Source organism: Theobroma umbraticum, unplaced genomic scaffold (assembly GCF_002168275.2).
Source record: "Theobroma umbraticum cultivar Fairchild unplaced genomic scaffold, ASM216827v3 scaffold_44.0, whole genome shotgun sequence".
NCBI classification, from domain to species: Eukaryota; Viridiplantae; Streptophyta; class Magnoliopsida; order Malvales; family Malvaceae; genus Theobroma; species Theobroma umbraticum.
Window position 1 is genome coordinate 4,038,984 of NW_018397255.1, and position 26,527 is coordinate 4,065,510.

General features: G+C 35.9%; 5 protein-coding genes across 8 annotated transcripts; 3 read left to right on the forward strand and 2 right to left on the reverse strand.

Moving 5' to 3' along the window:
* Nucleotides 1-14: 14 nt before the first annotated feature.
* Nucleotides 15-10,517, forward strand: LOC110409882 (Alkaline-phosphatase-like family protein). Of its 2 annotated transcripts, XM_021419378.2 has the most exons (17): nucleotides 69-491; nucleotides 592-685; nucleotides 786-830; nucleotides 923-1,090; nucleotides 1,407-1,491; nucleotides 1,598-1,704; nucleotides 1,801-1,881; nucleotides 3,451-3,503; nucleotides 4,708-4,810; nucleotides 5,798-5,929; nucleotides 6,418-6,514; nucleotides 6,998-7,223; nucleotides 7,322-7,415; nucleotides 7,627-8,646; nucleotides 9,195-9,287; nucleotides 9,458-9,741; nucleotides 9,963-10,517. In XM_021419378.2, the coding sequence occupies exons 1-17, from the start codon at nucleotides 367-369 to the stop codon at nucleotides 10,096-10,098; spliced, it is 2,943 nt and encodes a 980-aa protein (XP_021275053.1). In that variant the 5' UTR covers nucleotides 69-366; the 3' UTR covers nucleotides 10,099-10,517. The 2 variants fall into 2 exon arrangements, with proteins under 2 accessions (XP_021275054.1, XP_021275053.1); XM_021419379.2 differs by lacking the exon at nucleotides 9,963-10,517 and having other exon boundaries at nucleotides 15-491; nucleotides 9,469-9,674.
* On the forward strand, nucleotides 10,244-12,901 carry LOC110409883 (uncharacterized). Its single transcript, XM_021419380.2, has 2 exons — nucleotides 10,244-10,378; nucleotides 10,559-12,901. The coding sequence occupies exon 2, from the start codon at nucleotides 11,468-11,470 to the stop codon at nucleotides 12,257-12,259; it is 792 nt and encodes a 263-aa protein (XP_021275055.1). The 5' UTR covers nucleotides 10,244-10,378; nucleotides 10,559-11,467; the 3' UTR covers nucleotides 12,260-12,901.
* A 1,747-nt stretch (nucleotides 12,902-14,648) lies between these two features.
* On the forward strand, nucleotides 14,649-16,467 carry LOC110408985 (transcription factor bHLH131-like protein). Of its 2 annotated transcripts, none has more exons than XM_021418169.1 (4): nucleotides 14,649-14,977; nucleotides 15,139-15,192; nucleotides 15,287-15,538; nucleotides 15,693-16,467. In XM_021418169.1, the coding sequence occupies exons 1-4, from the start codon at nucleotides 14,948-14,950 to the stop codon at nucleotides 16,107-16,109; spliced, it is 753 nt and encodes a 250-aa protein (XP_021273844.1). In that variant the 5' UTR covers nucleotides 14,649-14,947; the 3' UTR covers nucleotides 16,110-16,467. The 2 variants fall into 2 exon arrangements, with proteins under 2 accessions (XP_021273844.1, XP_021273845.1); XM_021418170.1 differs by having other exon boundaries at nucleotides 15,705-16,467.
* Nucleotides 16,468-16,574: 107 nt separating this feature from the next.
* LOC110408986 (ribosomal protein S5 domain protein) lies at nucleotides 16,575-18,694 on the reverse strand. Of its 2 annotated transcripts, XM_021418172.2 has the most exons (6): nucleotides 18,267-18,694; nucleotides 18,068-18,183; nucleotides 17,875-17,980; nucleotides 17,723-17,776; nucleotides 16,947-17,039; nucleotides 16,575-16,850 (listed from the first exon to the last, which is right to left on the reverse strand). In XM_021418172.2, exons 1-6 carry the CDS (start codon nucleotides 18,567-18,569, stop codon nucleotides 16,809-16,811), a joined length of 714 nt encoding a protein of 237 aa, XP_021273847.1. In that variant the 5' UTR covers nucleotides 18,570-18,694; the 3' UTR covers nucleotides 16,575-16,808. The 2 variants fall into 2 exon arrangements, with proteins under 2 accessions (XP_021273847.1, XP_021273846.1); XM_021418171.2 differs by having other exon boundaries at nucleotides 16,575-17,039; nucleotides 18,267-18,691.
* A 1,213-nt stretch (nucleotides 18,695-19,907) lies between these two features.
* Nucleotides 19,908-25,644, reverse strand: UBP17 (ubiquitin-specific protease 17). Its single transcript, XM_021418912.2, has 11 exons — nucleotides 25,112-25,644; nucleotides 22,997-23,963; nucleotides 22,816-22,904; nucleotides 22,366-22,451; nucleotides 22,119-22,281; nucleotides 21,911-22,025; nucleotides 21,628-21,785; nucleotides 21,171-21,255; nucleotides 20,868-21,080; nucleotides 20,702-20,763; nucleotides 19,908-20,621 (listed from the first exon to the last, which is right to left on the reverse strand). The coding sequence occupies exons 1-11, from the start codon at nucleotides 25,372-25,374 to the stop codon at nucleotides 19,997-19,999; spliced, it is 2,826 nt and encodes a 941-aa protein (XP_021274587.1). The 5' UTR covers nucleotides 25,375-25,644; the 3' UTR covers nucleotides 19,908-19,996.
* Between the last annotated feature and the right edge of the window lie 883 nt (nucleotides 25,645-26,527).

Here is a 26,527-nt window from a genome sequence, read left to right on the forward strand (position 1 = left end):
TTTTATTTTTGACACCATCTGTTTCCAGTCACCTTGCCATTGGTTAGAAAACAAAAAAAAAAAAACAAAGGTTATCGAAGAGGAGATGTAGAATAACCTGGCCTCTTCGTAAGAAAAAGCCTATTGACAGAAATGTCCTTATAAAGTCATTCTCGAAGACGAGCTCCACAATTCGTTAGACACGTTCAAATCTCGCCTTGCCTCTCAGCTAACGGAAATGTCCCTCCCTATGTATGTGTTCGTGTATCTATATATAATCTATCTCCCGTCAGTCCTCACTCTCTCGTTCGTCTCTGACTGAACTCCACTGATTAGACTCAAGTAATTTAGGGATTTTGAGCATTTCCTAATTCGAACTCCTTAAAAATGCGGCCACTCACCTGCACCAAACTGGCTTTGATCACTCTAACCGGAGTCATCATTCAAATCATTGGCCTTTCTCTGTTCGTCTTCGGCTTTTTTCCCATCAAACCGGCTCTCTCCGGCACCAGGTAAACAATTTTCCATTCAAAAACAAACAAAAAAGAATGTAATTTTCAATTTAAAATTTATTTTAATTTTCTTTTCGGCATTGCTTTGCTTCATCTTCAGTGGCTCGGAGAGTTTCCGCTTACCTATTTGCAACTCAGTTGGGAATCAAAGCGACACGATTCTGCCGTCCGATCCACTCAGATCGCTATATAAGGTTCGTTCTAACAGTAGTTATAACATAAAATGAAAAAAAGCAAAAAACTGTCTTTTTTTAATGGTTTTGAAAATTTGAAGTTATTTTTTCTCTAATATAGGAATTATCGGGGATTCCATCTTCGTTTGATAGGCTAATTTTAATGGTAAGTAAGTTTTGGTTTGTTTGTTTGATTAATTTTTAAGGATAAGTTTGAGTTTTTGTTGTATGATTTACAAGGATTTTAGTTTAGTTTAGGTTATTGATGGTCTTCCAGCAGAATTCGTGCTTGGCAAGAATGGGAAACCTCCTAGTAAGCAATATTTGGAAGCTATGCCTTATACTCAGTCATTGCTAGCCAGTGGATTGGCTGTTGGTTACCATGCTAAGGCCGCCCCTCCAACTGTCACAATGCCTAGATTGAAGGTGTGGTCTTTTATTCATGTTCTTAAAGGAAAATGTTACATACATCCATCCAATTGCATCAGCTGTGGCCCAGCATATCAGGATTCAGTTCGGTCATTGCAGAATACACCAGACCAAACGTGTCATTTATTTGAAAAAGTTATTGTTATTAAAATGTGGATTCATATATGCTGATAGGACTAATTTTACAAGGTTTTGCATTCTGATTTTTGGGTTACAACGTATGCAATAATTTCTCCTAGTTAAAGATGTAGGAAAAAAGTATAAGGTTTGTGGGATATGGTTTTGACCTCACAGCATTAGCTTGTCATTCTAGGCTATGGTGTCCGGTGCAATTGGAGGATTCTTGGATGTGGCATTTAATTTTAACACGCAGGCTATGTTGGACGACAATCTTCTTGGTTAGATCATATAACTTTCTTGAAGTTCTGTAATTGATGACTACTTGTTGTTTTTAAGGAATCTATTGACGGGTTCAACTTCATTGTTCACTCATATGGTTTGCAGGCCAGTTTTTCAGGATTGGTTGGGAAATGGTGATGCTTGGTGATGAAACATGGCTGAAGTTGTTTCCTGGGGTATTCAAAAGGCATGACGGTGTTAGCAGCTTCTATGTATCTCTCATTCTTGGCATGCAGTCTTTTCTCTTTGAAGTATAAAAATTAAGTAAACTGATTTGTGACATTTACTTCAATTTGGACTTGATACAGGTTAAGGATACTGTGCAAGTAGATCAAAATGTTTCGCGACATTTGGGAGATGAGCTTAGTAGAGATGACTGGAATCTTATGGTTAGCATTTGTTTTTTTTTTAAATGATCTAAATAGAAATATCTTGTAATATTTTTTATTGTGATATATGTCTCAGTTTCCTTTTATTTACTTTTTGATTATTATAATTGGAGAAACTTAACACAAGAAACATCAAAGGGTGCCAACTTAAGTCCTTTCTACCTTTCTTCGAGTTAAAATGGTCATGGCTACCAATTCATCTTTCCTTTCATGCTATTCTGGTGCTGGTGGTTAAGGTGGTCTTTGATTTTTTTTTAATGAATATTTTTCTGGTCCATTTCTCTGACATTCAGTATAAACTGTAGTAACATAAAGGCCTGTGTAATTTGTGAAGTTTCATTTTCAGCTTTATAGGTTTCTGTTTGGGATTTGAGCATGTGTTTCTTTGTGTTAGAGGTGTTCATGGGCGGGGCCAGGCCCAGTTGACACCTCTAAAAGCTAGTGGCAGGCCGGACCTACCCAGATCTGTCCATTTAAGCCCTTTGATTAAATTTATTATTAAAATAGAAAAAAATTTTATAATAATATTTTCATTTTTTAAATATATTTTATATTTTAAATTAAACTAAATTTTTATTAATATTATATTGTCCCAGGTCAGGCTGGGCCCACCTAGAATATCCTGTCAAGGCCCAGCCTCAGTCTGCTTGTTGGGCACCGGCCCAAGGACAGGTTTATTTGTGGGCGTCTTGTCAAACATTTTAGTTACACACTTCAGGTGTTTGTTGTCTTATTTGGCTCCAACCTGTATGCTGAGCTGTCTTATATGTAAATTCCTTATAGTTAATGGAGTTTTCATTGACTACTTTGAAGGTTAATATAATATGCCAATACTATGTACTTTGTTGGTGTTTTATATTGAAAGCACAGGGATGCTTTTCTGTCATTGTCTTAATTTAAGTGCATGTTCTTTGTTAATTTACTTCCAGTGTTTCTTGATATGGGAATCTTGTCTTTTAGAGATTTCTGCCTCTTTAGAACTCCTCTGTTTGCAAATACTTGAAAAACAGTGATTATGTTGTATAAACTTAAGAGTGGCATGAATGTAGCATGATGTCATGCAAGCACTCCAATAATTAGAAAGGGACTCTGGTACAGTCTATATTGAAAAGTAAAATATGGTTCATGATGCAATAAAAAAAATGGCCCTAGATTGAGCGGAATGAGAGTAAGATTTTCTGTTTGCGTGGTTTTCTCTTTGTAGTTTGATTGGGCTTTATTGAGTTGTGTTGGGCCTGCCTATTGGTTGTAGTCTCTTCACTTTGTACTTCTGTACCACTTACCTTGATTTACATCTCTTATGCTATTCTAATGTTAAGCAGTGGTCTGATCACACCTTAGTAAGAACTTTTGCATTTCCCATGCTGATGCTCTTGATAAACTCTCTGTATTATGAGAATGAGAAGTTACTATTTTGGATATATGAAAGTGCCCAAATACAAATTTGCATTAGTAATTATATTTAGTTATTCTAAAAGCTAAGCTGAAAATTTGATTTTTGAATTATTTGTTTCTTGGTGGTACACTTCACCTCCATTGTGGCATGATTTTAATTGGTACTATTTCCAGATTCTGCATTATCTAGGCTTGGATCATGTTGGACATATCAGTGGCCGGAGCAGGTACTTTTTATATGGTTAGGTTATGCCTTTATCTTCATATGAGCTAAATTGCAATCTTATTCTTCAATTCAGGCTATAATTGGATTCTGAGGCAACATGTTCTTGAGATGCACTTCCCATCCTCAACATCTGCATAAGAGATTTTAATTCAAAACGCAAATGACTAATGTCTGTCGTGCTAAATACATATACATATATATGTGTACATACATGCATATTACTAACATTTGCATCAAACATTGTCATTAGAACCTAAATGAGTAACATTTGTTGCTATACATATTTGTGGAACTGCCTACATTTCATTATGATCTAAATGCAGCCTTTTGGCATGAGCTGTGTTTTAAATGATGATCAATATGTTGTTTTACTTTGAATTTTTCTTTTTGGGATAAATATGGTCACTAAAATTATATCCTTTTCTCTCTCAATTTTTTTTTTCTCTCTCTTGACTAATTCCTTCTCAAATTTTTTCTTTTGTTTGATTGGCTTTGGATCAAATTGTATTTGTGAATCTAGATGACAGGCAAAGCTGGATAAAATAATGATACATAAAGACTAAAGTAGAGAGCAGTTTAATTATAAATCTTGATATAAGTCATGAATGCTTATAAAATAAAAAAGATATGAGTCATGAACATGAGCTATAAAGTGAGCTTATTAGCATATTTGGTCAATTTTATTGACTAAGAGATGTAAGTGAAAGATACATATATTTGGCTAATTTTGCACATATACATAGGAATAGTGTAATTCTTGACACATTTCCATTTTAAAGTATAGGTTGGTGCATTTTTTGGGACGTTACTCATTATTTGCTCTTTGCCCAGTAGCATTACTTATTGGATGATTCACGTCTCGTCTCTTGGCTTCTTTTTTTTTTTTAATTTCTCTTTCATTTTTAGTATTACTTTCAGGACAATTTGTGTTTGCAGTATAAAATATTTGATTTGTGTTGCGTCGAAATGAGGTGTAATTGTCAATTCAGTATCCTTATATCACCTTTTCCAGTAAAATGCATGTTTGAAGTCTAATATGATCAAAACTCAAGGATGCTAGAATAATTTAGCCATCTTATTAATATGATTTTTTCTCCTTTTGTTACTTGATATACATATTGGTTTGCATGGTGGGAAAATAATTGTTTGTTTGGTTGTTGTTGTATTTTTTGAATCTCATTTGCATGTTTGTTCATCTGTTTTAGTGTGTTGATGGCCCCAAAACTAAAGGAGATGGATGAGGTGGTGAAGTTGATTCATTCAAGTACTACTCAGTCCCAAGGAAATGCCAGAGGGCGGACACTTTTGGTTTGTGCTATTTAATGCTTCTTGAATTACTGATATCAAACTGATATACTGGCTCCGAATAATTGGATTCCTACTTTTCTGGAATCTTGTAAGATTGATAATTTTGATGTATAATCAGAGAGTTTCCTAAAATATAGGGGAAAATTGGAGGAATTAATGCAGTAAAATTGGCCCCCAGTCATGGATTTATCTCCAGCCCTTTCTATGATTGTTATTTGACAATTACACCTGGATTTAAAATTGTGGTTTTCATTTTGTGAAACTACCTCTGTGTACTTGGTAGAAAGATTTTTGAGGTGCCAATAAATATTTTGTAATGATATACAGACTAGATAGTGATGAGCAGCATTGTGATTGCGTGTGCTTGAATATGCTTGCTTATATATGCTTATATGTGTGTATGCAAATTCTTTTTCATGACAGTCATCGATGCTTGTGGAAAAGGGAATACAAACATAAGCTTTTGTAAGCCAATTACTAATTGGAATGTGGGTGTGTTTATTTGCATGCATGCAAGTTCTTATTGATGATAGTCATTTAACAGTTATGGAAATGGAAATGATATATAAGCTGTTGCTAGGCAATTGGTGATGGGAATTTGGTGTTTTGTAAGCTATCGATGTTGTTAATAAGCATTCTTAAAGTAGAGCTTTGTCTTTCCATCCATGGCAACATTGGGGTAAATTTGGTTTACAATTCAAGTGCATTTGGCTTGCTTTAGTAAGCCCTATGCGTTAGCATGAATACATGCCCACATATTCACCGCTGGCCCATCAAAACGGGTCTCCTCATAAATAAATATGAGATATTCGGTGGTGACTGATTGATCCTCTTACCACTTCATGCTGCAGCTTGCTTTCATGTGATGTGATTACTTGTATATGTTCAGATCTATTTTTTGTTGCTCTTGAGAGTTTGATTTGTTTATGGCCTTTGAATCATCTGTTGTTTGGGATTTACTGATATGTGCATTTATTTCAAATGTAGATGGTAGTAAGTGATCATGGCATGACGGAAAATGGTAATCATGGGGGTTCTTCATATGAAGAAACCGACTCCTTAGCTCTTTTTATTGGCCTGAGGAATCATGTCTTTGACTATGCATCAGTCATCCAGCAGGTGATTAAACTAATGAAACTTCACAACATCATATTTTTGCTATGAATAGTTTCTGATTGTTCTGTGTGTTTCCTCAAGCTGTATGACAAACTCTTCATCTATTACATAGTGCATATGTGTTACAGCATACCACTTTTATCATTTTCTTCAGTAACTTAATAGGGACTTAAACATCATTTCTTCCACTGAAAGTTTTCAGTGCTAGAATGGGATCCTTTTTAACTTCATTTAGGTTTTTCATTTTTCATATTTTTTTTCATCAACTTTTTCTTTTACCCTTCAGTTGAGGAAATTTGAGCATTTGCAAGTTTCTCCTTATATGTTGATGGAAACCCTCAGTAGGTGAAAGAAACGTTTTTGTGCTTTAGCAGTGATGAGAACTTCCAGATATTGGATCAGGGTTCAAGAGCTTGCTTAACTATGCTATTGTAATTTTTGTAGTTTAATGATTAATAGAGTTATCTAATTTAAAAATTTTTTTGATGCAGGTTGACATTGCACCAACCTTGGCTCTTCTATTTGGTGTGCCAATCCCTAAAAACAATGTTGGTGTTCTTATTACAGAAGCTTTTGATTCTCTAAAAGGTTCATCTCTACTTCTCTCTTGATCAGTCATGAAGTAGTAGCAAAAATGTAAAAGGAAAAGGGGAAAAAGTTGATACTATTTGGCAAAAGAAATATATAATATTTCTGAAGGTTACGTCAACCTTTTTCCTAGATGATATCATAGTGGCATGCTTTACCTCTGTAACCTGGAGTATGGAAATTTTTTACAAATATTTGTTGCTCTATTCATCTTCCATAAGATGCTGTTCTTGATGGACTCATTGAATCACATTTACAGTTATGCACAGGGTGCAACAGAAGAGTCTTAAAGTATACATTATGTGTGTGTTTGAAACTGGTGGAGCTTGGGCCAAATTATTACCTCTAGCCCAAAGTGATAAATAGGGATGGAATTTTAGAGAGAGAATGTTTCGAATTAGAAATTAAATCACTCCCTTTTAGGCCCATATGCTGTCTAAGCTGATGTGATCATCTAATTCCTTTCCTTCTTGATGAATTCAGAGGACCAACGTCTGAGGGCTCTGGAGTTGAATTCTTGGCAGTTACTCAGATTGTTGCAAGCTCAGTTATCAGGTTTGCCATGCAGAAATTTCCCCTGTGATGCATTCAGTAATCATCAGAGTTCTGATCCTAGTGAGTGCAATCATAGTACAGCGAATATGCTTTGTTGCTTGTATATGGAAGCGGAAGCTCTATACAACTCCTTGAAGTCTAAGGGGGGCTCTGAGTGGGTTTTCTACATGTTACACTATTTAGCATCACAATCATTAAATATTATCCAGTTACAAATATTTTTACTACCATTTGTTGTTGTGTAACTTGTAGGTTTGCTAGCAACAAAGGGTACAGCAGGACTGCAGCTGCATATTACAAGTTTCTGAAATCTGCAAGTGAGTGGTTATCACGCAGATCTACTGATGTATGTATATTTATTTTAACAAGTTTCTGAGTTGATCGAAAAATTTTAAGTCTCTTCCATATTAAAATAAAAATTAATTAGTGATATTCCAGGAGTGGTGTAAAAAAAAATTTACTAATTTTATTTATTTTTCTTGAAGATCTTATCTATCCTTTTAATCTTATTTTCATTTTGATCCTGAGCAGTTCTTTTTTTTTTCTTTTTTGGGCAGAAACCTGTTAAGCTACTTGCTGTTGGACTAGCAACAATGTTTATCTCATGTGTAATATTATCAAGCCTGTTGTTTTGTTGGGTCAGAGAAATTTATCTGGGAGGAAAGCAACAGCACTCCAACTTAAATGATAGCATGAATGGCTGGTCTTTAGATGAGACATTCATTCTTGGTGTTATCTTGATCCTTGTTACAAGTATGGGATCAAGTTCTATGGTAGAGGAAGAGCATTACATATGGTATTTTGTGGTATCCACATTCTATCTCTTGCTACTCCGTAAAACAGCACAGTCCCTTGCACCAGTTGGTGTCCAAAGTTCTCTTGGCATGCACAAAGGACAAAATGGAAAAGTTTACTCTAGAATGTGTTTAATCTTTTTGCTGCTTATCTCCGGAAGGATTTTGAGAGGCTGGCATCAAGGTGGTGTAAACTGGACTAGTCTACCTGACATTTCTAAATGGCTTGAACTGGCTGGGAGTCATTATGTGCAATTGCTTCAGCTAATATCTGCATTCCTGGTGATCAGCATAGGTGTATGTGCTCTATTTTCAATAGAATCAAAGGGAAAATTTTTTCAGATGGTCAGACTTAGCTTTCTGATGTCTGCATTGCTGGTTTTGTTGCATATCATAAGATATCAGGATTATACATTTTCGTCAACTAATTATGGAGCTACCTTATTGGCACAAATAATCTATGAAATTCTTGGTGCTGCGACTATTGGGACTGTTTTGGCCTTGCCATGGCTTATTCCTTTTTCAACCTTTAAGATTTGCCCTACTGATAATACCCTCTCACCTACTTCATTTTTTCTTAGCATTCAAGAGAAGTTTCCGTTGGTGGAATTAAGAGATTCTTTATATGTGATTGGGTGGTCATACATATTATGTTGGTGTCTTCTGCAGCTGTTGCTCCAACAGCCAATTAACTCAACACCCATACTATTACTGCTTGTGCAAATATTGGCCAGCTTGCTTTATTTTGCTTCTAATGGAACACATCATAAAGAGTGGATAGAGGTCAGTTGCTACCTTATATTTTCCTGATTAATTATTTTATTTTCTCATTTGTGTTGAAGACAAGTAATTTCGCATGCTACTATCCCAATAAATAGATGGAGTCATGTTGAACTTTTTCAAGTGAATTTTTGGATGAAAGGAGCATGCTAATTGCTAAGGGTTGAGAGCCCCCCTCATAGTTTCATTCTAAAGGATTAGTTTGTGCATTTTATGGTGTTCATAGTTGTGAGAGTTAGATTTCAGTGTTCATTGCCTCATTTTTAAATTCATAAGGACACTCTCCTTGGTGAGCACCAGTACATCTTGACTTGGTTCTCTTCTTTTTCATTCTTCACACCCCCCCCCCCCCCCTGTTGTCTGGAGTTTGTATTGCATTTTTCTCTCTCTGCCAAAGAAACTCTAAATTTGTTTAAAATCAAATGTTAGAAATTAAGCCTGTACATACATGAACAAAAATTAGTTGAAAAGGTGTGAAGTGCTTTTAGGAACTCATGAAATGACCAACAGTTTTCTGGTACTAATGTCAGGGCTTTGTTTTGTTTTCTTAGATTGCAGCATTGTACTACTTGGGAATGGCTGGTCATTTTGCTCTAGGAAATAGCAATACACTAGCTACTATTGATGTTGCTGGAGCTTTCATTGTATGTACTTTCTTTTTCCTTGCTCACTGTTAATATGTGCTTGAATGCTGACCTTTTTTTAATGGAAGCCTTGTATTCAAACTTAATCTTTGCTATACATATGAAATTTAAGATATTGATATTAATTAAATTATCTAACTTTCCCAATATTGTTTTTTGCTCATTGCAAGGGCATATCAAGTCACTCAACATTGCTGTCTGGCGTTCTAATGTTTATTATCACCTATGCGTCACCCATGTTTATTCTTCTTAGCCTGGTAATGTACATCTCTATGAAGAACACGGCCCATCGTGTAATTCCTGAGAAAGCAGATGATGGAGACCTTCTCATGATGATGCTTGGTTTTCCTTGCCTCGTTCCACTGGTCTTAAATTCAATTCTGTTGACTGCATACACAGTTGTATTGCTGTTAATGAGGAATCATTTATTTGTTTGGAGTGTTTTCTCACCCAAGTAAGTTTTAAGTCTCATTGGAAAAGCTTTGCTGCTTTTAGATGATTCAAATGTGTCTGCAAGCATGTTGCAATAATGTCAAAAAATTGCATGGATAGCTGGTGTTCTTGTTCTTAAGTAACATTTAACTGATTTTGTAAAAACCATGGAAGTATTTGATTTACTGTAATCCGTTTTATTTACTTTGCTTGTGGTAAGACTAATAAGACAAATATGTCCAGGTACCTGTATGTCTGTGCAACAACCCTATGCACTTACATAGGGGTCTCCATTGTGGCTGCAACTGGAATTTATACACATTTGGTACTGGGCATCCGGAAAAGAAAGCAAGTACCGATCAGCAACAGCACAAGATAGCACTCAGACCGATTAGCAACCCAATTTTTTGTTCTTCCAATATGGTGGAAGGTTATTTAATACTTATTTCTTTTTTATTTCACCAACTTCCTCCATAGACGCATTTGGTACAGGCCATGCAGAAAAGGAAGCACCTCTCCATTAGCAACAACACAAGATAGAGTAACAGGCGACCCAATCTTGAATTCTTCGAAACCAACTCAGATGGTGTAACTAGTTGTTTCATAAGATTCTCTAGCTTCCTCAACGGATGTGATATTGCATGTAGGAATCAGATGAGGTATAGTAATAGGAATGTTAGAAGATACTCCTGAAGCAATTGGTGGTCTTTATTTACATAAAAACATCATTTTTGGGGTCAAATAAATCTGAATATTTTGTTGGTGATAGAAGGGAAGGACCATATTCTGAAACTGGTGTTTAAATCTTGATTTTTTATTTTTATTTGTTCTGCTTTCAGGTGAGAGTTTGTTATTTTAGCTAATGGAACAATGCGGACCAGCATGGGCATTCACACCGGGTGAATGGTATTGTCTTTATTTTTCTTATCAGAACTTAGTTTTTCAATAATATTTAAATGATGTGGCAAAATAATGGTAGCTGATTAAGGGTTTTAAAGGATGAAATAGGAGTTGGACCTCTATTGTACTTGCGTCAGCACATGAATTATCATGGAAAGAAAACTATAGACGTGCATCGCATTTCTTCTTGGGGTTGAAGTAAAGGTGCTAGATTCGTTTAGTTATTCTTTTAATAAATAACAAAAATATAAATTAAATGAAATCAAAATAAATTTTAAATGTAAAAAAGTTTAATTTACAATTATTATTATTATTATCTAAGGGATAATCGTAAGTTGTTTTGTTTTCCAAATTCGTACGATAAAAGCGTAGGAAAAGAGAAAACAAAACAAAAATTTGCACTGATGATTGATGCAAGATAACCGTAGGGCATTATCCTTGTTGCTCAAGCAGAATATTTTGCGTCACTCAGACACTCACTGTCCCCCTAGATGTGCCGATTGCAGGGCCGAGAAATGATCAAAACACCCTCGTATCCTACTTCACCACTCCATGTCCACATTCGGTATTTCAAAATCTTTGCAGTTTCACCCTCTCCCTACGCTGTCGCTCGCCAATAAGAATGCGACCCGAATCAGTCGGACTTCACCTAATCAGCGGCTCGCCGATCTTTTCACTTCCCCACTGCTGCTTTAATTCCTCCTCCTCCTCTATTATAAGAAAATCCGACTCTTGAAAACCCGACCCGTAATCATAACCCAAACTCTTCATTCTAAGACTTAAACCCTCATGACTGATAGCGTCTTTTTCACTCAACAAGTTGCTAACATTCAACCCACCGCAAAACAATGACCCATACCTCCAAAACAAAGATTTCATACGAGCAAAAGCAGGAAAGCCATTTTTTTAACATGGGTTGCAATGGCAATGAGTTCAAAAGGAATGATTTAAAGCAAGAAAGAAGTGGAAAAAATGAGCCAAACAAAGGGCCTTTAGAGAGTGAAAATGAGAAGGGCAGGTTTTGGACTGTTTGTCCATACTGTTATTACATGTATGAGTATGAAAAGAAGTATGAAGAGTGTTGCTTGCTTTGTCAGAATTGTAGAAAAGGGTTTCATGGAGTGGCGGTGGCTGCGCCTACGGAAAGTTTGTTGGTGAAAGGGAAAGATGGTGGGTATTATTCTGGATATGGGTTTTTTCCATTAGGTTGTTTTGGGGATAGTTTCTTGGGTGGCAAGAAAGAGGTTGGTGGGGGAGATACCGGGAAAAAGCATGAGGTTGTGGAGATATCTGATGATAGTGATGATGAGAAGAAAAATGTGGATGTGAAAAATGAGGGTAGTAAAGTGAAAGTAGAAGTTTTGAACTCTGGTGAAGGAAGACGTGTAATGACGAGAGTAAAATCTGTGCCGAGGAATACAAAGAAAATAATGGGAAAAGGGGTAAAGGGGAAGAAAGTTGAGAAGATGAGTGTTCTAGAAATGAATGTGGAGTCTGGGAATGGAGTTGGAGATGGTGATTGTGGAAGTGGTGGAGGAGTAAGTGTTGGAAGTGGATGTCAGGATGGATGTACTGAGAATGAGTTGGAGTTCTTTGAGGGAGATGATGATATATTTGTTGGGTTGAAGGGTATTTATTGATCCAAGTCTATGGAGAGCGTATGGTTATTTGAGGGTTGTAAAGGGAGTCCTCTCTGTGCTTATATGGTTCTAACAGTAGACAGTTTAACAGGAAAGCAAAATTGTGTAGGGCACTGACAATGTGTTTTTGCTAATCCCATAGTTGAAAACGAAATGCAGTGGTTGTAATGTTCTTGAATCTGGATAATTCTTGTTATTTCATGGTTATTGGTAATGCAAATCGTGTTATGGATCTTAATTATGTGCTTTGATCTCTTGTTTAACTATTTGTCCTTGAAGGGAGAGTTTTTCTCTGTTTAGATGACATGTTAGAAGGGACTTGATAGCCATGGCGATTATAGTGTCAAACATCTGTTTCTCGAACAAATTTTGTTATAACCAGTTGTGTAGGATTTACTTGACATTTGTCTTTACGCATCAAGTAGTTTAGCTTGATTGAGAACTAAGCTGAATTTCCTGATAATATTTCTCAAGTTTTGCATGCTCAGTGTTTAAATAATTTTAGCTTTTGATGAAGATACTGGGATAAATATTTTAGATCTATGAAAATGCCTTTCTAGATAAGCTGGTTCCATCTGATTAAAATGCCTATCTAAGAAGTAAGAATAAATTTGTGGATACTTAAGGGTTTGTGAGATATGAATGAATTTGTGGACACTTAAGGTTGGTTCCCTTGTTGTCTCTCAAACAGTTTCATTCCAGCTTTGCCAATTGACTATGGGTCCACTTTCTTAGAAAGTAAAGAAAAAATGGATAGAAGGAAGCTGATGGAAACTCACCATGAATCTCTATATCTATCAGAAGATTGATGAAACAGGAGGGTTCCAAGAGAATGGAAATGAAGTGTTCTAATATATTTCATACTTCTCTGATTTCGGGTTTCTCATGAGATGTTCTAATGTTCTTTTGGTATGAATTTTCAGAAGGTCCACTTTAGATTTTCCAGTAATCCCTGCTGTTGGTGATATTGCACAGACACAGTTTGATATTCCTAGATGGCATTAGCAATTTCTTATGTTAAGCTGGTCTTGCTATGCATTTATCTTATGGTCTTTGTATCTATTCACAAATCACAAATTATTTTTCTAAAGCTTTCTTTGATTTTAGTTGTACTAGCTAATTCTGTCATGGTTGTGAGAGAGCTGAATAGCTGATGGGCAATTTTTTTTAATTTTTTGGCTGTTTTGTGCTAGTTATGATTGGTCCCAATGGAACTTAACAAAGAGGGGACAATGATGGTTAGAGGTGAATTAGTAGTTGATAGAATGGCAAATAATGAGCAAGAGTTCCATGTGGGAAACAGATCAATGGAAAAGGAAAAAAAATGATGGTTTATTCAGATAATGCCAATGAAGATGATTGCGGTGATTACCACTAGAAGAACTATCAATCTCAGCAAATTATTTCCCTGCAGACAATGAATTCCACCAGATCATGTTCTCCAGGTAAAGTCAGAATAGTGCTTGCATGTGGAATTCCTACCATTTCATTTGTCAAAAGTAAACCTTCAAGGAAGGGGAAGAGGTAAAACTATATGATCCTTCCTAGTAACCTAACAAAATCCCCCCTTCTTCTTTTCCAAGTCCCCGTTTTAACAGATTGGTTGTCATGGTCTAGTGCCTTTAATCAGTGCAAAATATTCCTGTCATGAGCAGTTACAAAGCCATGGACTTCCTTTTTTTTTTTCTTCATTTATTGTCTGGTAAATCATGCAAAAATTTCATGGTATGTAGGCAGCAGAAATGGTGTTCGACTGTCTTGTGCATTGTGCAATATTGTGGCAACTCTCACATTCGCTTCTTTGATTTGCGTCTGTGAGGAATGATATGATAAACTTGTATTCATAGACGATATAGTTTTTCTTTTTTTTTAACAAAATAAGAGTTAATTACATATTATTCATAAAAGTTTTAAGTACAAGTAAAGGTGAATTTAATCCAAACCAAAGAACAAAGAATGAAGAAGATTTGACTTCATTTTCGTCAATTTTTTCCTTTTTTTGTTGTGATAAAATAAAGAGTTTCTTAAAAACACAATCTAGATTTTAATAATATCTATTTTTTTTTTAGAAAGGTTTTGCATAAAAGTAAATTTGTAAATTAAATAGATACCAATATACTTTTAAACTATCATAATTTGAATTCAAATCAAATAATAAATTCTTATTAGTCTTTGTCAATGTTTATACTTTTTAATTTTAAAAAAAAAATCAGTCATGATAATATAATTTTTAAAAAAAAAGTAAAAAATTGAATCTTGAAAAAGTGTTATGCTTGAGAGTGATTTGAGTTTAAGGCTTAAAATTTAAAGATTTAAAATTCAAATAAAGATTTAAAGATTTAGAGTTTAGAATTTGGGCAAAGAATTGTATGGTTGCTATAGCGTCCAAATCAAGCTAGTCTGGCGTCTCAATCAAGTTAACGAGCTAAGAAGGGATGGTACTCGGGAGTAGCGGCTCGGGTTTGAGGTTGGGAGATTTGAGTGCAATTGATCGGGAAAAAGGAGTAAGAAGAGGGAAAGGAAGGCCGGGGAGCCACCGGCTGTACAGAGGTGGTGCGGCTGCATAATCTATAGAGTTAATATCAGATCACGCCAACAAATTCACATTCCAATATCCTAGAATTAAATGTCAGGATTATACCAAATACTTAAGATTACAGCATCTTATAAATAAGATAAAATCAGCCCATGTTCGATACATCGATTCTCATTTATGAGGTTTGATATCTCTGCTTCTCACTGTCTTTAATACATGCATATGCCCGTCTTATTAGTTACCTGTAAAAGGCAACAACCTTGTACAATACTCTTTGGATCAAAATCTCTCTCCCAATCTCTCCATAGAGAGTAAACATTTGTTCTTCCGCTTTCTTTCGAAGGAACAATTTTTACTGGAGGCAAACCTGAGGTCATCCATGGTCCGTCTGAAACAGGTAATGATTTACTGTTTTTACCCCTTTTCTGATTGCTTTATCAAGCTATCTTCTTAAAACCATGCGTTTTTGTCTTCTGGTTTTATACTTGTAGTTAGAACAAGATATACAACAACCTGTTGGGGGTTACTATAGTTCAGCGTTGTGCTCAAGGCCAAACAGCCTTTCGCAACAAGTGATTCCCACCATTGACATCCTCTTGAAATGTTTGCCAAGGAAGACAAAATCAAAGGCTGAGACCAACATAGCCAATGCTGTGAGACATAGAATTGCGGAGAGGCATCGTAGAAAGCGTATTTGCCAACAGTATGACATACTCCGTTCCATCCTACCAAACTTGATCAAAGTAAGTGATGAATAGAATAAAATTAGCATTAAATCAAAGGTTAGATTAAGTTCTATATTTTGTTTGCAGAAATTTCTCGAATTCTACTAATGAACTAATGAAAAAAAAAAAAACAGCTTATTAATAATGAAAGGGTACTCAGCAATCGTTTCAGTTCATGCAACAGATGGACAAGGCATCCGTGCTGGGCGAGACAATCAGGCAGGTAAGGGAGCTGAAAAAGAGAGTAAAAGAAACGAAAGCAGTTTGTCGTGGAAGCTTAGAGGGTGTGCTCCCTGGTGAGTCAGACAACTTGAGTTTGGGTTATTGTGAAAACGATGGGAGTTTGTTGAAGGCAACATTCAGCTGTGACGACAGGGCAGAGCTGATATCTGACCTGACACGGGCAGTGAGGACAGTGAATGGGAGGGTTGTAAGAGCAGAGATGGTATTTCTAGGAGGAAGGAATAAAAGTGTGTTGTGGGTAAAAGGGCTTAGCGGAAATGAAGGGATAGGGATGCTTAAGAGAGCTTTGAAGATGGCTGTAGATAGACCTAAGATTAAAAATGGGAAGCCTCGTTTCGCTCACTGATTATTCTGTTGTAATTTCTAGCAGTTGCAGAGCAATGGAAAAGGGTAGTTTTAAGAGTATATTTAAAGAATAATGGTAAATAGTGCTTCGTGTAATCATTTTCGTAGTTGCAGTTCTACGACAACGAACAGGACTTTGGAACATGATTGCCCCAATTCTACTAAGATTTTGTACAAAATTACAACCTACTTAATTTTCTTTGGGTAGATTTGTGCTTCAAAATTCAAGCACTTTTGCCACGACCCTTGATGGATGGTGAATATGTTGCATTAGCATACCATCAACATGTGAGTTCAACCTGTCGCTTAAATTTGATTCTTGAATTAGCAAGAACATCAACAAAAGTTTTTTATTTTATTTTTCTGTTCCACTATATTCAATTGAGCCAGCTCATGGCAGGCAATAGGCATCAATACATTGCGTTGTAGCTCCGCACTTATAAACTAAAAACCTTATGATGAAGTCTGTAAAACATTCCCATGATACTATTATTACTGTCAAACTGAATACTATGCACAATAAATTAATCAAGGCATAGCCCAAAAACAAACTTTTACTTCTAGGCAGGAAAGAATTTAGTAGTTTCTTGTACTAGCTTTTGACTAATTTCACAAGGTATTTCCCCAAACAAGATTTTAAGAATATGTAGTTAGGATCGGCTCCTAAACAGGAAAAAGAGATATACAGCACATACCAATCCTACATCTGTTGGTCCAAAGCTTGAATAATTGTAGACAACCTCTGTGTGTACGGTAAATAGCAAAGTCAGTGTCAGTGCTTATAAAACACAAGTTCTCTGCTACAATTGGCTTTAATAGCCTCTTCTAATTTCTCAACCTGATCAAAATCAACTTTGAAGGAAACCATGGTGATCCCATCTTTGCCAGTATCATAATCCTGTTCGATGTCCTCAGCTTGAAAAGATTGTACCTGCAACAAAGAAGAACAAAATGACCATACAGTCAAACATTCAGCTCAGCATGTGATGCATCGAAGGTTCCATTTTAAGACCAAGAAAATTAATAAGCAAATGGGAGCAGCAGGATGGATTCAGAAAATTTCAATAGTGCAACTTACACACGCCAATTGTAATTAGTTATTTCATCAATGTACCTATATCACACATAAATGAAAAATCCAGAGCAAAAGTATAGGAAGCAGAACACGTCAGCCTCAAAATATCAATAGTTTAACATCATCCTATCCCTTGGTAAAAGAAAGGTTATTTCCTTTAATATTAACACACTGATCCCAGATAATGATTAATTTGAGAAAGTCACAAAATTACTCACATAATTTCAGATAAAGCAAAACTACCACTAAACATGAAAGAATTGGTTTACTACAAAAGTGAGCCATTGTTAGAGGAAACAACCAAGTGACATCTCAAGGATGTTATACGAATCATACACATTCCAATGGTGATACGTGAATGATAAACTAAAGTAAGCAAAACTCTATAGCATACTAATGGAAGGAAAAAAAAAATGGTAAGTTGCTACTCTCTATTTGTAAACATTGTATGCCTATGAGTAACAGAGACGGCAAAACCAACCATAAGACACCAAGTTACTTAGAAAAGAGACATATTGTTAATCAAAAACAATGCTCACTTGATGGTATAGAACTCCCAAAAGATCGAAAGGAATCTCCACACCCATCGGAACCTACAAAAATTCCAATCAAATATTAGACTTTCAAAATATTGAAATCATAAAAATCAACTTTTCAAATGTAAAAACAACAAAGTCTTTTCCTTTCTTACTTTAGATTTTACAAGACAAGTCGGAGCATTTCTCAAGCATTCCGAAGCCACTCCACCATAAGCCCTAACAAGTCCTCCCGTTCCCAATTTAATTCCTCCAAAATACCTGAATTCATAAAAAAAAAAAAATCCCTTTTTGTCCTTTTAATTTTAATTATGGCGAGCAATCAATTGTCAAAGTAATTAAATTTACCTAACAACGACCACCATTACTCTGTCTAAACCTGAAGAAACAATGGCAGAATGAATCGGCTTCCCCGCTGTTCCTGAAGGTTCACCGTCATCATTCGACCGGTACTGATCCCCAACCTATAATCCTTTGACCCGTCAATTTATGAGCCGAATTGAATTGAATCGGATAACTATTACCAACACGGCATCGTATTAGATACCTTGTAAGCCCAACAATTGTGAGTGGCGCGCGGATCCTTAACCTGATTGAGGAAAGAGTGAGCGGATTGTTCGTTGGAGATAGGGCCGGCGATGGCGATGAATTTGCTCTTTTTTATTTCTTTCTCGAATGTTACTGTTTCTTTGATTGTGGTGTACGCGCCTGCGTTGGAGGCGGTGCTGGAGCTACTGGCGGTGGTGACCATTGGGTTTTTGGCAGTGCAGAGGGAGGAAAGTGAGGCGGATAGACGGTGGTTGAGCTTGTGGCAGTAGCGGTAGCCAGGTGTTGTTATTGCCACTGGCATTTGCTTGTTTTGGTGGCTTTAGTTACTCTCCTGTTTGTCGTTTCAAAAAATTCATAGGCTCCTTTTTCTTTTCCGGCCGCCGTTTCAAATGGAAAGCCCATTTCCATTTGGACAAAGTTACGACGACGTTTGCACCCATTTTAATATTATTCCTTTTCTTTTTTATTTATTTTTTCTGGTTGGAGCTTTTTTTCATCTTCTTTCCCAACAAAATGGATTGAGCAATGAATAGGCTTCTTGCCTTCTCCAATTATTAGAAAAATCATTAAATTGAATAAATAAATAAATAAAAGGGTATAAATGTTTACTTGTAATGTTTTTATAAAGTAAATAAAACTAGTTGATTTTGATATTTATAAAGCTTCTAAAAACTCATTATCGGAATCAAAACTCAGTAGACGAGACTACGAAGATAACTTTTATACATTTTAAAAGTATTATTGATCAAATAAGTATGGATACTTCACAAATGACAAATGTTCATGAGATAATAAAAAATAATATCAAATGAGTTAGATGATTTTTCTGTTTGTTTCGCAAGATTCCAATTGAATTGAAATAGTATAAAGAGATTGTCAGACAAAATGAAAAAAAAAGAATCTTCATATTATTATCATAATAATTTTCTTTTTTTCTTCTATTTTATAAAATTACTATTATGAAAGTACGGTGATAAAATTCAAGGTAATCAAAATACAATGATAAAATTTAATATTGAATCATACTTTAACAATAAATTAGGTCCAATCCTAACCTTTTATGATTTTTCTATTTAATTTGATTAGTTTATGGGAATTTCCACGTGTCTCTACGATGGTCTAACTTTCCTCCCAATAGTTGGGTCCTCCACGTGGCAAACATTTTTGCATATAAGACATGCCACTAGTTTAAATTATCCACGTTGACAGACAGTTGTTGGACTTTTAAGTCACATAGCTCACATGACAAGTTTTTGGCTAAATAAGGATTTTAATAAATACAAATATATGTTAAATGATTCAATTGGATGCAATAAAAAAATATAAATTTAGTTGAAAATTTAAATCAAGTAGAAAAACTTATTTTGTGTTTCATGATCTTCTATCATCATAAGATAACAAAAAATACATATAGCTTATAATAATATTCTTATTACCATTAACTAAGTTTTAGAATTAAATTGAACTAGATTTTTCATTTAATGCAAGAGTAATAGCTTGGGCCTGACGAGGCTTGAGCTTCAAATTCTTATCCCTAAAGTCAGTCAAAAGGTGCAGCTGGCCTGATCTGCGGACCTGGGCAGGCCAACGGCCCACTGATAGCAAACTTGAGAGTTTAAAGTAGAAGATTATAAGGTAATTTTATGGAGAAAAAAATGATGATTACTGCTTTTTGAATTATAACAATAAGTAAATAACTGAAAGCTCGATTTTATGTCAACTCAAACCTCAATAAAACGTTTGAGATGATCCATCGACGCTTGCTCTCCTCAACGAAATACCGGATGATCTTACATCAAAAGGATTAGACCAGCCGACTTGCTCAAAATCAGATGCTCTACTGTTACTATTCCTACGATGTCTACTTGAGTCAGCGTACAAAAATGTGGAGTTCCCATCCCTCTCCAGCCACCGATCACGGCAATCTATCTCCGCCCCTGAATCTGATGAAATCCCATATTGGCTGTACCATTCGGGTCCCATGTCACCAAATAAATAATCAGAGAAGTCTTCACTCCTTGAAGAGTCCTTGGTGCTTGCTGTGCTGCAAGAGCTTGCATCTGAGCCGCTGAAGATGGAAGAACTCTCACTCGATGAATCAGCTGGAGGAGTTCTTTGCGTTGAATGAAACCTCCAATCTTCTTGATCAGACAAGTGCTTTCGGGTTGAAGCATCAGAAGGATACTTATGCTTCCGCTGTGCTATAGAGGGATCCAACCTTGTAAAATTAGAGTCAGATCTCGTCTTGGATGTATTATGGGTACAAGGAACAGCTTCCAAATTCCTTTTCTTGAACCTCACACCATGACACTCAAGATTGTTTCTTACCAAAGCAGGGGCCCTTGGAGAGCGCCTAAAATTTTGAAAAACTAAAGTTATTTGTGCTGAAAAAAAAATTATTTTAGAAAAGCCCACCATTTCTTTACACATTACCTCGCATAGAGGAGCATGTACGCCCCTTCAAGTAAGACCCTCTCCAGCTCCACTGGTATTACCTACAAATTAGGCTGCACAAGTCAAATTTATGTACAGTGATACATCTCATGATGATTTCAGATAGGTATATGTCCATATACATTAGTAAGTAGAAGGTACATACTGTGCTGTCATCAATCCTGAACCACTCCCCATGGAAACTCTTCACATAACACACATAATGTCCCGAAAAGGCAGCATTCATAACATCCAAGTGAACAACCACAGCATAGAGATTGTACACTGCAGCCTTATCGCTTGTTCCACTCATATATGGGGCTAAATCAAGGACCTCAGGAATTTGAACTGACTTATTTAACTTCCCAAAGTTACCAGACTGCAAAAGCACGGATGGTAGAGCAAGAGTTTCACATTTAAATAAAGTACATGGAAGCGCAAAAATAGAAACTTGCCATCATAAAATTACCTGGAACCGCTTTAAAACAATGGTGAGAATATTAGGCGCATCTAATACTGTCAACTTCTTTCTTGCTTTGACATAAGATTTACACCTGATCACAAGAGGATGGAGAATTTATCACTAGAAGCTCAACCAGTTACAGTAGCCCCTAGAAATTTTAATATTAGCTGTGAACATCGAGCAGCAATTGTGTGCTAATCCTAATAAAAATCCTACAGTAGGACCAAATATGCCACAGAAGTGGAGATTCCAACAATCACCGTAATGATAGGACAGAAAAATAGTCAGAGTTCATTTATGCCAAAACGGGGATGGAAAAGCCATAACACAACATTAGATCAGTTGGGATTTTAAAATTACAGGCTAAAATCGAGGATATCTAACAATAAGCCACAATGGCCAACAAGCATGGTAACATGCAAAATATTAACATAATGACATGGCACATTAAAAAGCAACGAACCTACTGCAATGATATTTGTTCTCTCCATCCAAGATTTCTGTAGCTGTAAACTGTGCAAGTGCCTCCTCAAGACTTCCAATGTCCCCATCAATCTCAACAGTTAGATCCATCATCCTCTCATACCGCTCAGATTTACCAAGGCACTTCATGCACTTTATCTGATAACCCAATCAACATAATTTAAGAACAAGGTAGCAAAAATCACAATTGCTTCATGTCCATCAAATAACAATAAGTTATAAGAATAAATGGACATTAATGTAGCATCGGAATTTTGAACAACCTTAGAATGAAGGTAACCTCCAAAAGTTAGGCCAACTAGAGTCGTCTCTTCTGCCAGAGGACCTGCAGCCCTTGCTTCCTTGAGGCAAACAGATTGCATGGCATCAACAGCATACCTGCCATCTCACTAATGTGAAGTCTAATTCACATTTGAGAAGGTTATACCAAAATAGTATACAAAAAGAAAGTACTTTTAACAGTTGGTTCACCTCAAAAATTCATGGGCATCCTCTTCCTTCCCAGGACCAAGATGACTTCCAATTTTTTGTATTTTGGATAATATCCTGATTGGTGACAAAGCGGACTCCCCTTCCTTTGCCTTCAAAATCAAACACTCAAACTCACAAATAAAGCACCACTCTTTTTTTCGACCTGCTCAGCAACAATGAACATCATATTAAAGAAGAGGTATGAATGAGGAATGAAATCATGAAAAAGTCATGACCAGAAACTTGCATGCTCTAGAGTGTAGCCCTCTGACAAGGTATGAGGTAAGTGGCCGAGTAAAAGCCAAACACTGAAGCACAGCATTAGCATAACAACTGCAGTAATTTTCAAAGGAAAAGTATAAAATTAGCAACTCAAAAACCAACTATTGAACAGAAAACATGCCTCACCAAATCATAGTAGAGGAAAAAACAACAATTCGAAAGATAAGAGGTTAATATCTTTGCAGGGGGGGGGGGGGGGTGTGAAGAACTCCATCGACATATATAATCTAAGCATCAAGTGTATCATTTTACCTGTCTTGCACTTTAAAGGTGAAGAACTATACATACATAAGTTCCAGCATACTAAATTAGCACCAAAATAAATTTCACAAAATGCACACACTTGAAACCATTCTCTGGACAAAACATACGTTTTATGAGCTGAAATTAAAACCTATATAAATATCAAGATTACCTGTTCCCACAATTATTAAGGCCAAATGGGCATAGTTCCACCGCATCATAAGAGTAAAGTTCCATGAATAGTTCATATGGAAAGATTATCTGTCAAACCACAACAAAAAGTGCTCAAGTCACAATACAACATAGCAAACTATGAGACTCTCGACAAAAACACATAACAATAAGGAAACTACCTTGTAATTGTGTTTTACATTAAACTCATTACCAAAACCAAAAAGATAGGACTTCGACTGTTTGGAGGCTTTAAACTGCTGTACAACCTTCCGCATTGATGTTTTTAAGCCATTACTACCAGTCTGTGGCAAAGTAGGGGTAGCACTACTTTTTGCCGGCAAGCCCAACTTAGAACTGGGAACAGAATGCCCTCCAGCAGCTGAAGATGAATGATCATCAGAAGCACTACATGAGGAAGTTTTGACAGGTTTGGTTTCATAAGGTTGCAAATCATCTTCCCTATCATTAGGTACAGTTTTAGGCCATGAGGGGCTCAGGGATGTTAAGTTACTTTTCTTGGATACATCAGTAACTAACATTTCAGATGAAACTGCTACTGTTGACTTCTTATAGACAGATTTTGCAGGATGGACATCATCAGACATGAGATTATTGCCCTTAGCAAATGGCATTTGAAATTCAACCTCTTCAGTGTTATGAGTGGATTTCTTCTTATTTAATTTACTCAGATTATTTACAGAATAGGTCAAATTAGACTCTGAAGAAGGTGAGATAGCTTCTTCCATCTTCTTAGCAGCAGCCTTACTTCTAGATATAGCAGTGGCAATATCATCAGAAAGTTGCCTCCCGAGCTTGTCATTAGGGCCAGACAGAAGTGTCCTGCTGGGAGAAACATCAACCAAGGATTCACTACTGGCACCAGATGGACTGACACCAGCTAACAATGAGGAACTGGGTGGAGCAAAACCATTATGTGTTGCTTTGGCATCTGCATTAGGCTTTAGATTACCATCAATGTCATCATCTTCTACCAGTGATGAAGTGTCAGATGCTGTCTTAAATATACTTTCCACCTCAGAATCATTACAGTGAATTGCACACTGTTTTGTTACTGCAAAATCAGTTGGGGGGCGACATTCATCCTTGTGGCCTTGTCTCCAGTGAATTATTTGACACTTACCAGAACTACACGTGAACAAGCGAAGAAGTCAATACCAAAAAAGGGTGAAAATGGCACAATAACATATCTGAATATCCAGTACAATAACTAAAGACATTTACAAGAAAATGCATGCATCTTGCATTTCATTTTGCAGTGCAAACTAAGAAAGGAAAAAACTGACATAACAACATGATAAAGCACAGCCAAAACTTTTAAAAAGAATGGCAGCATAAAATTTGTTTAAAGACAAAGCAAAGGGATTCATATAGCCAATCCACTAGTTGAATGAAAATTTAATTAAGCTAAACGGAAGATGAACACCAGGCTTTCTCTTCTACATCTTTAAATTTTAAAGCACTCTTTCTATCATGGAGCCATGTGCTCTATAATATAAGGGCATGAAGACTACCATTTATGAGCAAGAATGATGCTGAACAACAGAACCCAAGCGGTAAGCATGCATATCTAGCAATACGGTATTGACAAGCAGCATTCCAATAAATGGTCCAGAAGTGGCTACTGATAAGCACATAATATGACCTGCATTCCTGAGATGAATCTACACAATGTACATCCTCAGAAAGGTAGATTTTTATTTCTCACCCACTCATCTAAACACCAGAAAAAAGAGGCCTTCCAACTTCCTTCTCAAAACAATCCCAATAAACACTAATATCATGAACATAGAATACCACCACCATACTAACCATATAATAAATCTGATAACCATATAGACCATTCCTCGGAAAATGAAGTAATTCAGCTCAATCTATTCTCTAATCTTTGATTAAAAGAACAATCAATTTAACAAGCGTTTACACAACCTAAGATCAAAACTTCACTAAAATCAACTACCATGCCCAATTATAATGTTTATTAAAACACAACTAAAATGGGAAATCCCAACCATTTCCATCAAAATTAAAGGCTTTAACTTCTTCCCCTCAAACATATATCCGATCATTCCACTTCTAAAGCCGCTATAAATTTTTCATCTTTCTAATTATTCAACTCACCCTCAACAGCTGCAATTACTCCTAACTGTAAATTCTAAAAACTAAGTAGCTCCTACTCTCTACCAACCACAAACAAAATGCCCAAAATGACAATCCTATTCGGAAAAATTAGGTCAAAATTAAATAGAATAAGAAAAGGGCAAATAAAAACGAACCAGTAACGAACAGATTTGCACTGAGAACAGCGCGTGGTAGTAGGGGCAAAGCAAACAGTACACTGGTACTTGGGATAGTAACCGTACTCGCCGGTGGCTTGAACCTCCACCATGGCGGCTTCATGCGAGACCATTTCGAGCAACCTCGTAACCTCCTCTTTCCTTGCTGCCGCATTCCTCAACTTATGCCGGATTACCAGAAAAACAACTAGCAACGACAACAAAAAGACGCCGTTGAAACCCAGAAATCCAGGAACCAGCATTTTTTATTTAAGATTTTATTCTATTCCACTTTATTTAGCCGGCGCCGAGGACCAGTCCTGAACAGAGAAAACCTAGGATGATGGTGGCTTTGTTACACATAGATTTCTGCGACGACGACGCTGGCGGTGACAGTGCTGGTGGTTGGAGGGGCAAAATGGGAAATTTAGGCGGTGGTTAGGGTGAGGAGAGGATTTGAGCATCTGGTCGGATCTGAAAGAGAGAAAGCAAATTTGACCGTTTGCTATTATTAATTTTTACGGGGGTTTCTTATTTTGTCTTGTCGTGTTAAAGACAAAAACTTCTATTTTTTATATCGTATGACAACGGATTTCGCTGTCTATAGTTTTTAGCCTCTCTCAGCAAAAACCAGTAAATTACAAACTTGTTTCGCAATTGTGTCAAGTCAAGATTATATCAATAATATCACTTGAATATAGAATAATAAATTATATTTTAATAAATAAAAAATTAATTTAAAATAAAATATAAAAATTAATTAAATAAATAAAATATATTTTTCAATTTTTAAAAATTTAACAATTTTTAAAAAAATATCATGTTCGAAATATTTCATTTTTACAAAATTAATTTTGATTTTTTTCTTCTTTGAATAATATGGGAAAGGCAAAATAGTAACCCAAAAACTAAAGAATAATTGGTTAGATTATTTTTAAATCAAGTCATAAATTTAATTTGCTAATACACTTTATTATTTCTTGCTTAATTTTAATTAAATTTAATTTTTTTTTGTTCTAGTGATGAGTTTAAACAAGTGAAATTTAAATAGAAGTAGACAGAAGAACAATATAATGTCTTAATTTTTAAAAATATAAGAGTGGATACTACTAAATTTTATAGGCAAGCTAGATAATTGTCCGTCTCAAACCCAACCCATCCACTAACAAAGAGTATGCGCAAATAAATAAAGAATGCTTTAGGTGGCAAAGGAACAAATAACACCACAACAAATATTATTACAAGCATTTGAACTGAACAACAGGTTTGGGCGGCCCAAATAACATATTAACTAAAAACAAATATATAAGCTTGAGAAGATAAGCTAAAGCCTAGTGTTTATAATTATAGGTATACCATTGTGTAAGTCAATGCCCTTAGAATTTGAAAGAGCTTCGTGAAGTACAGTCTACAGTG

Coding starts and splice junctions, on each gene's coding strand:
- LOC110408986 (XM_021418171.2), bottom strand. CDS start 18,569: ATGCCAGTGGCAATAACAACACCTGGCTACCGCTACTGCCACAAGCTC. Junction 18,184..18,266: donor ACAATTGTTGGGCTTACAAG/GTATCTAATACG, acceptor AAAGGATTATAG/GTTGGGGATCAGTACCGGTC. Junction 17,040..17,722: donor TGGGAGTTCTATACCATCAA/GTGAGCATTGTT, acceptor TCTTTGTTGCAG/GTACAATCTTTTCAAGCTGA.
- UBP17 (XM_021418912.2), bottom strand. CDS start 25,374: ATGCTGGTTCCTGGATTTCTGGGTTTCAACGGCGTCTTTTTGTTGTCG. Junction 22,905..22,996: donor ATGTAAAACACAATTACAAG/GTAGTTTCCTTA, acceptor GTGGTTTGACAG/ATAATCTTTCCATATGAACT. Junction 21,786..21,910: donor GAGGTTACCTTCATTCTAAG/GTTGTTCAAAAT, acceptor TTGGGTTATCAG/ATAAAGTGCATGAAGTGCCT.
- LOC110409883 (XM_021419380.2), top strand. CDS start 11,468: ATGACCCATACCTCCAAAACAAAGATTTCATACGAGCAAAAGCAGGAA.
- LOC110409882 (XM_021419378.2), top strand. CDS start 367: ATGCGGCCACTCACCTGCACCAAACTGGCTTTGATCACTCTAACCGGA. Junction 1,492..1,597: donor GTTGGACGACAATCTTCTTG/GTTAGATCATAT, acceptor TATGGTTTGCAG/GCCAGTTTTTCAGGATTGGT. Junction 7,224..7,321: donor AAGTCTAAGGGGGGCTCTGA/GTGGGTTTTCTA, acceptor TGTAACTTGTAG/GTTTGCTAGCAACAAAGGGT.
- LOC110408985 (XM_021418169.1), top strand. CDS start 14,948: ATGTTCGATACATCGATTCTCATTTATGAG. Junction 14,978..15,138: donor CATCGATTCTCATTTATGAG/GTTTGATATCTC, acceptor TTTCTTTCGAAG/GAACAATTTTTACTGGAGGC. Junction 15,193..15,286: donor CCATGGTCCGTCTGAAACAG/GTAATGATTTAC, acceptor TTATACTTGTAG/TTAGAACAAGATATACAACA.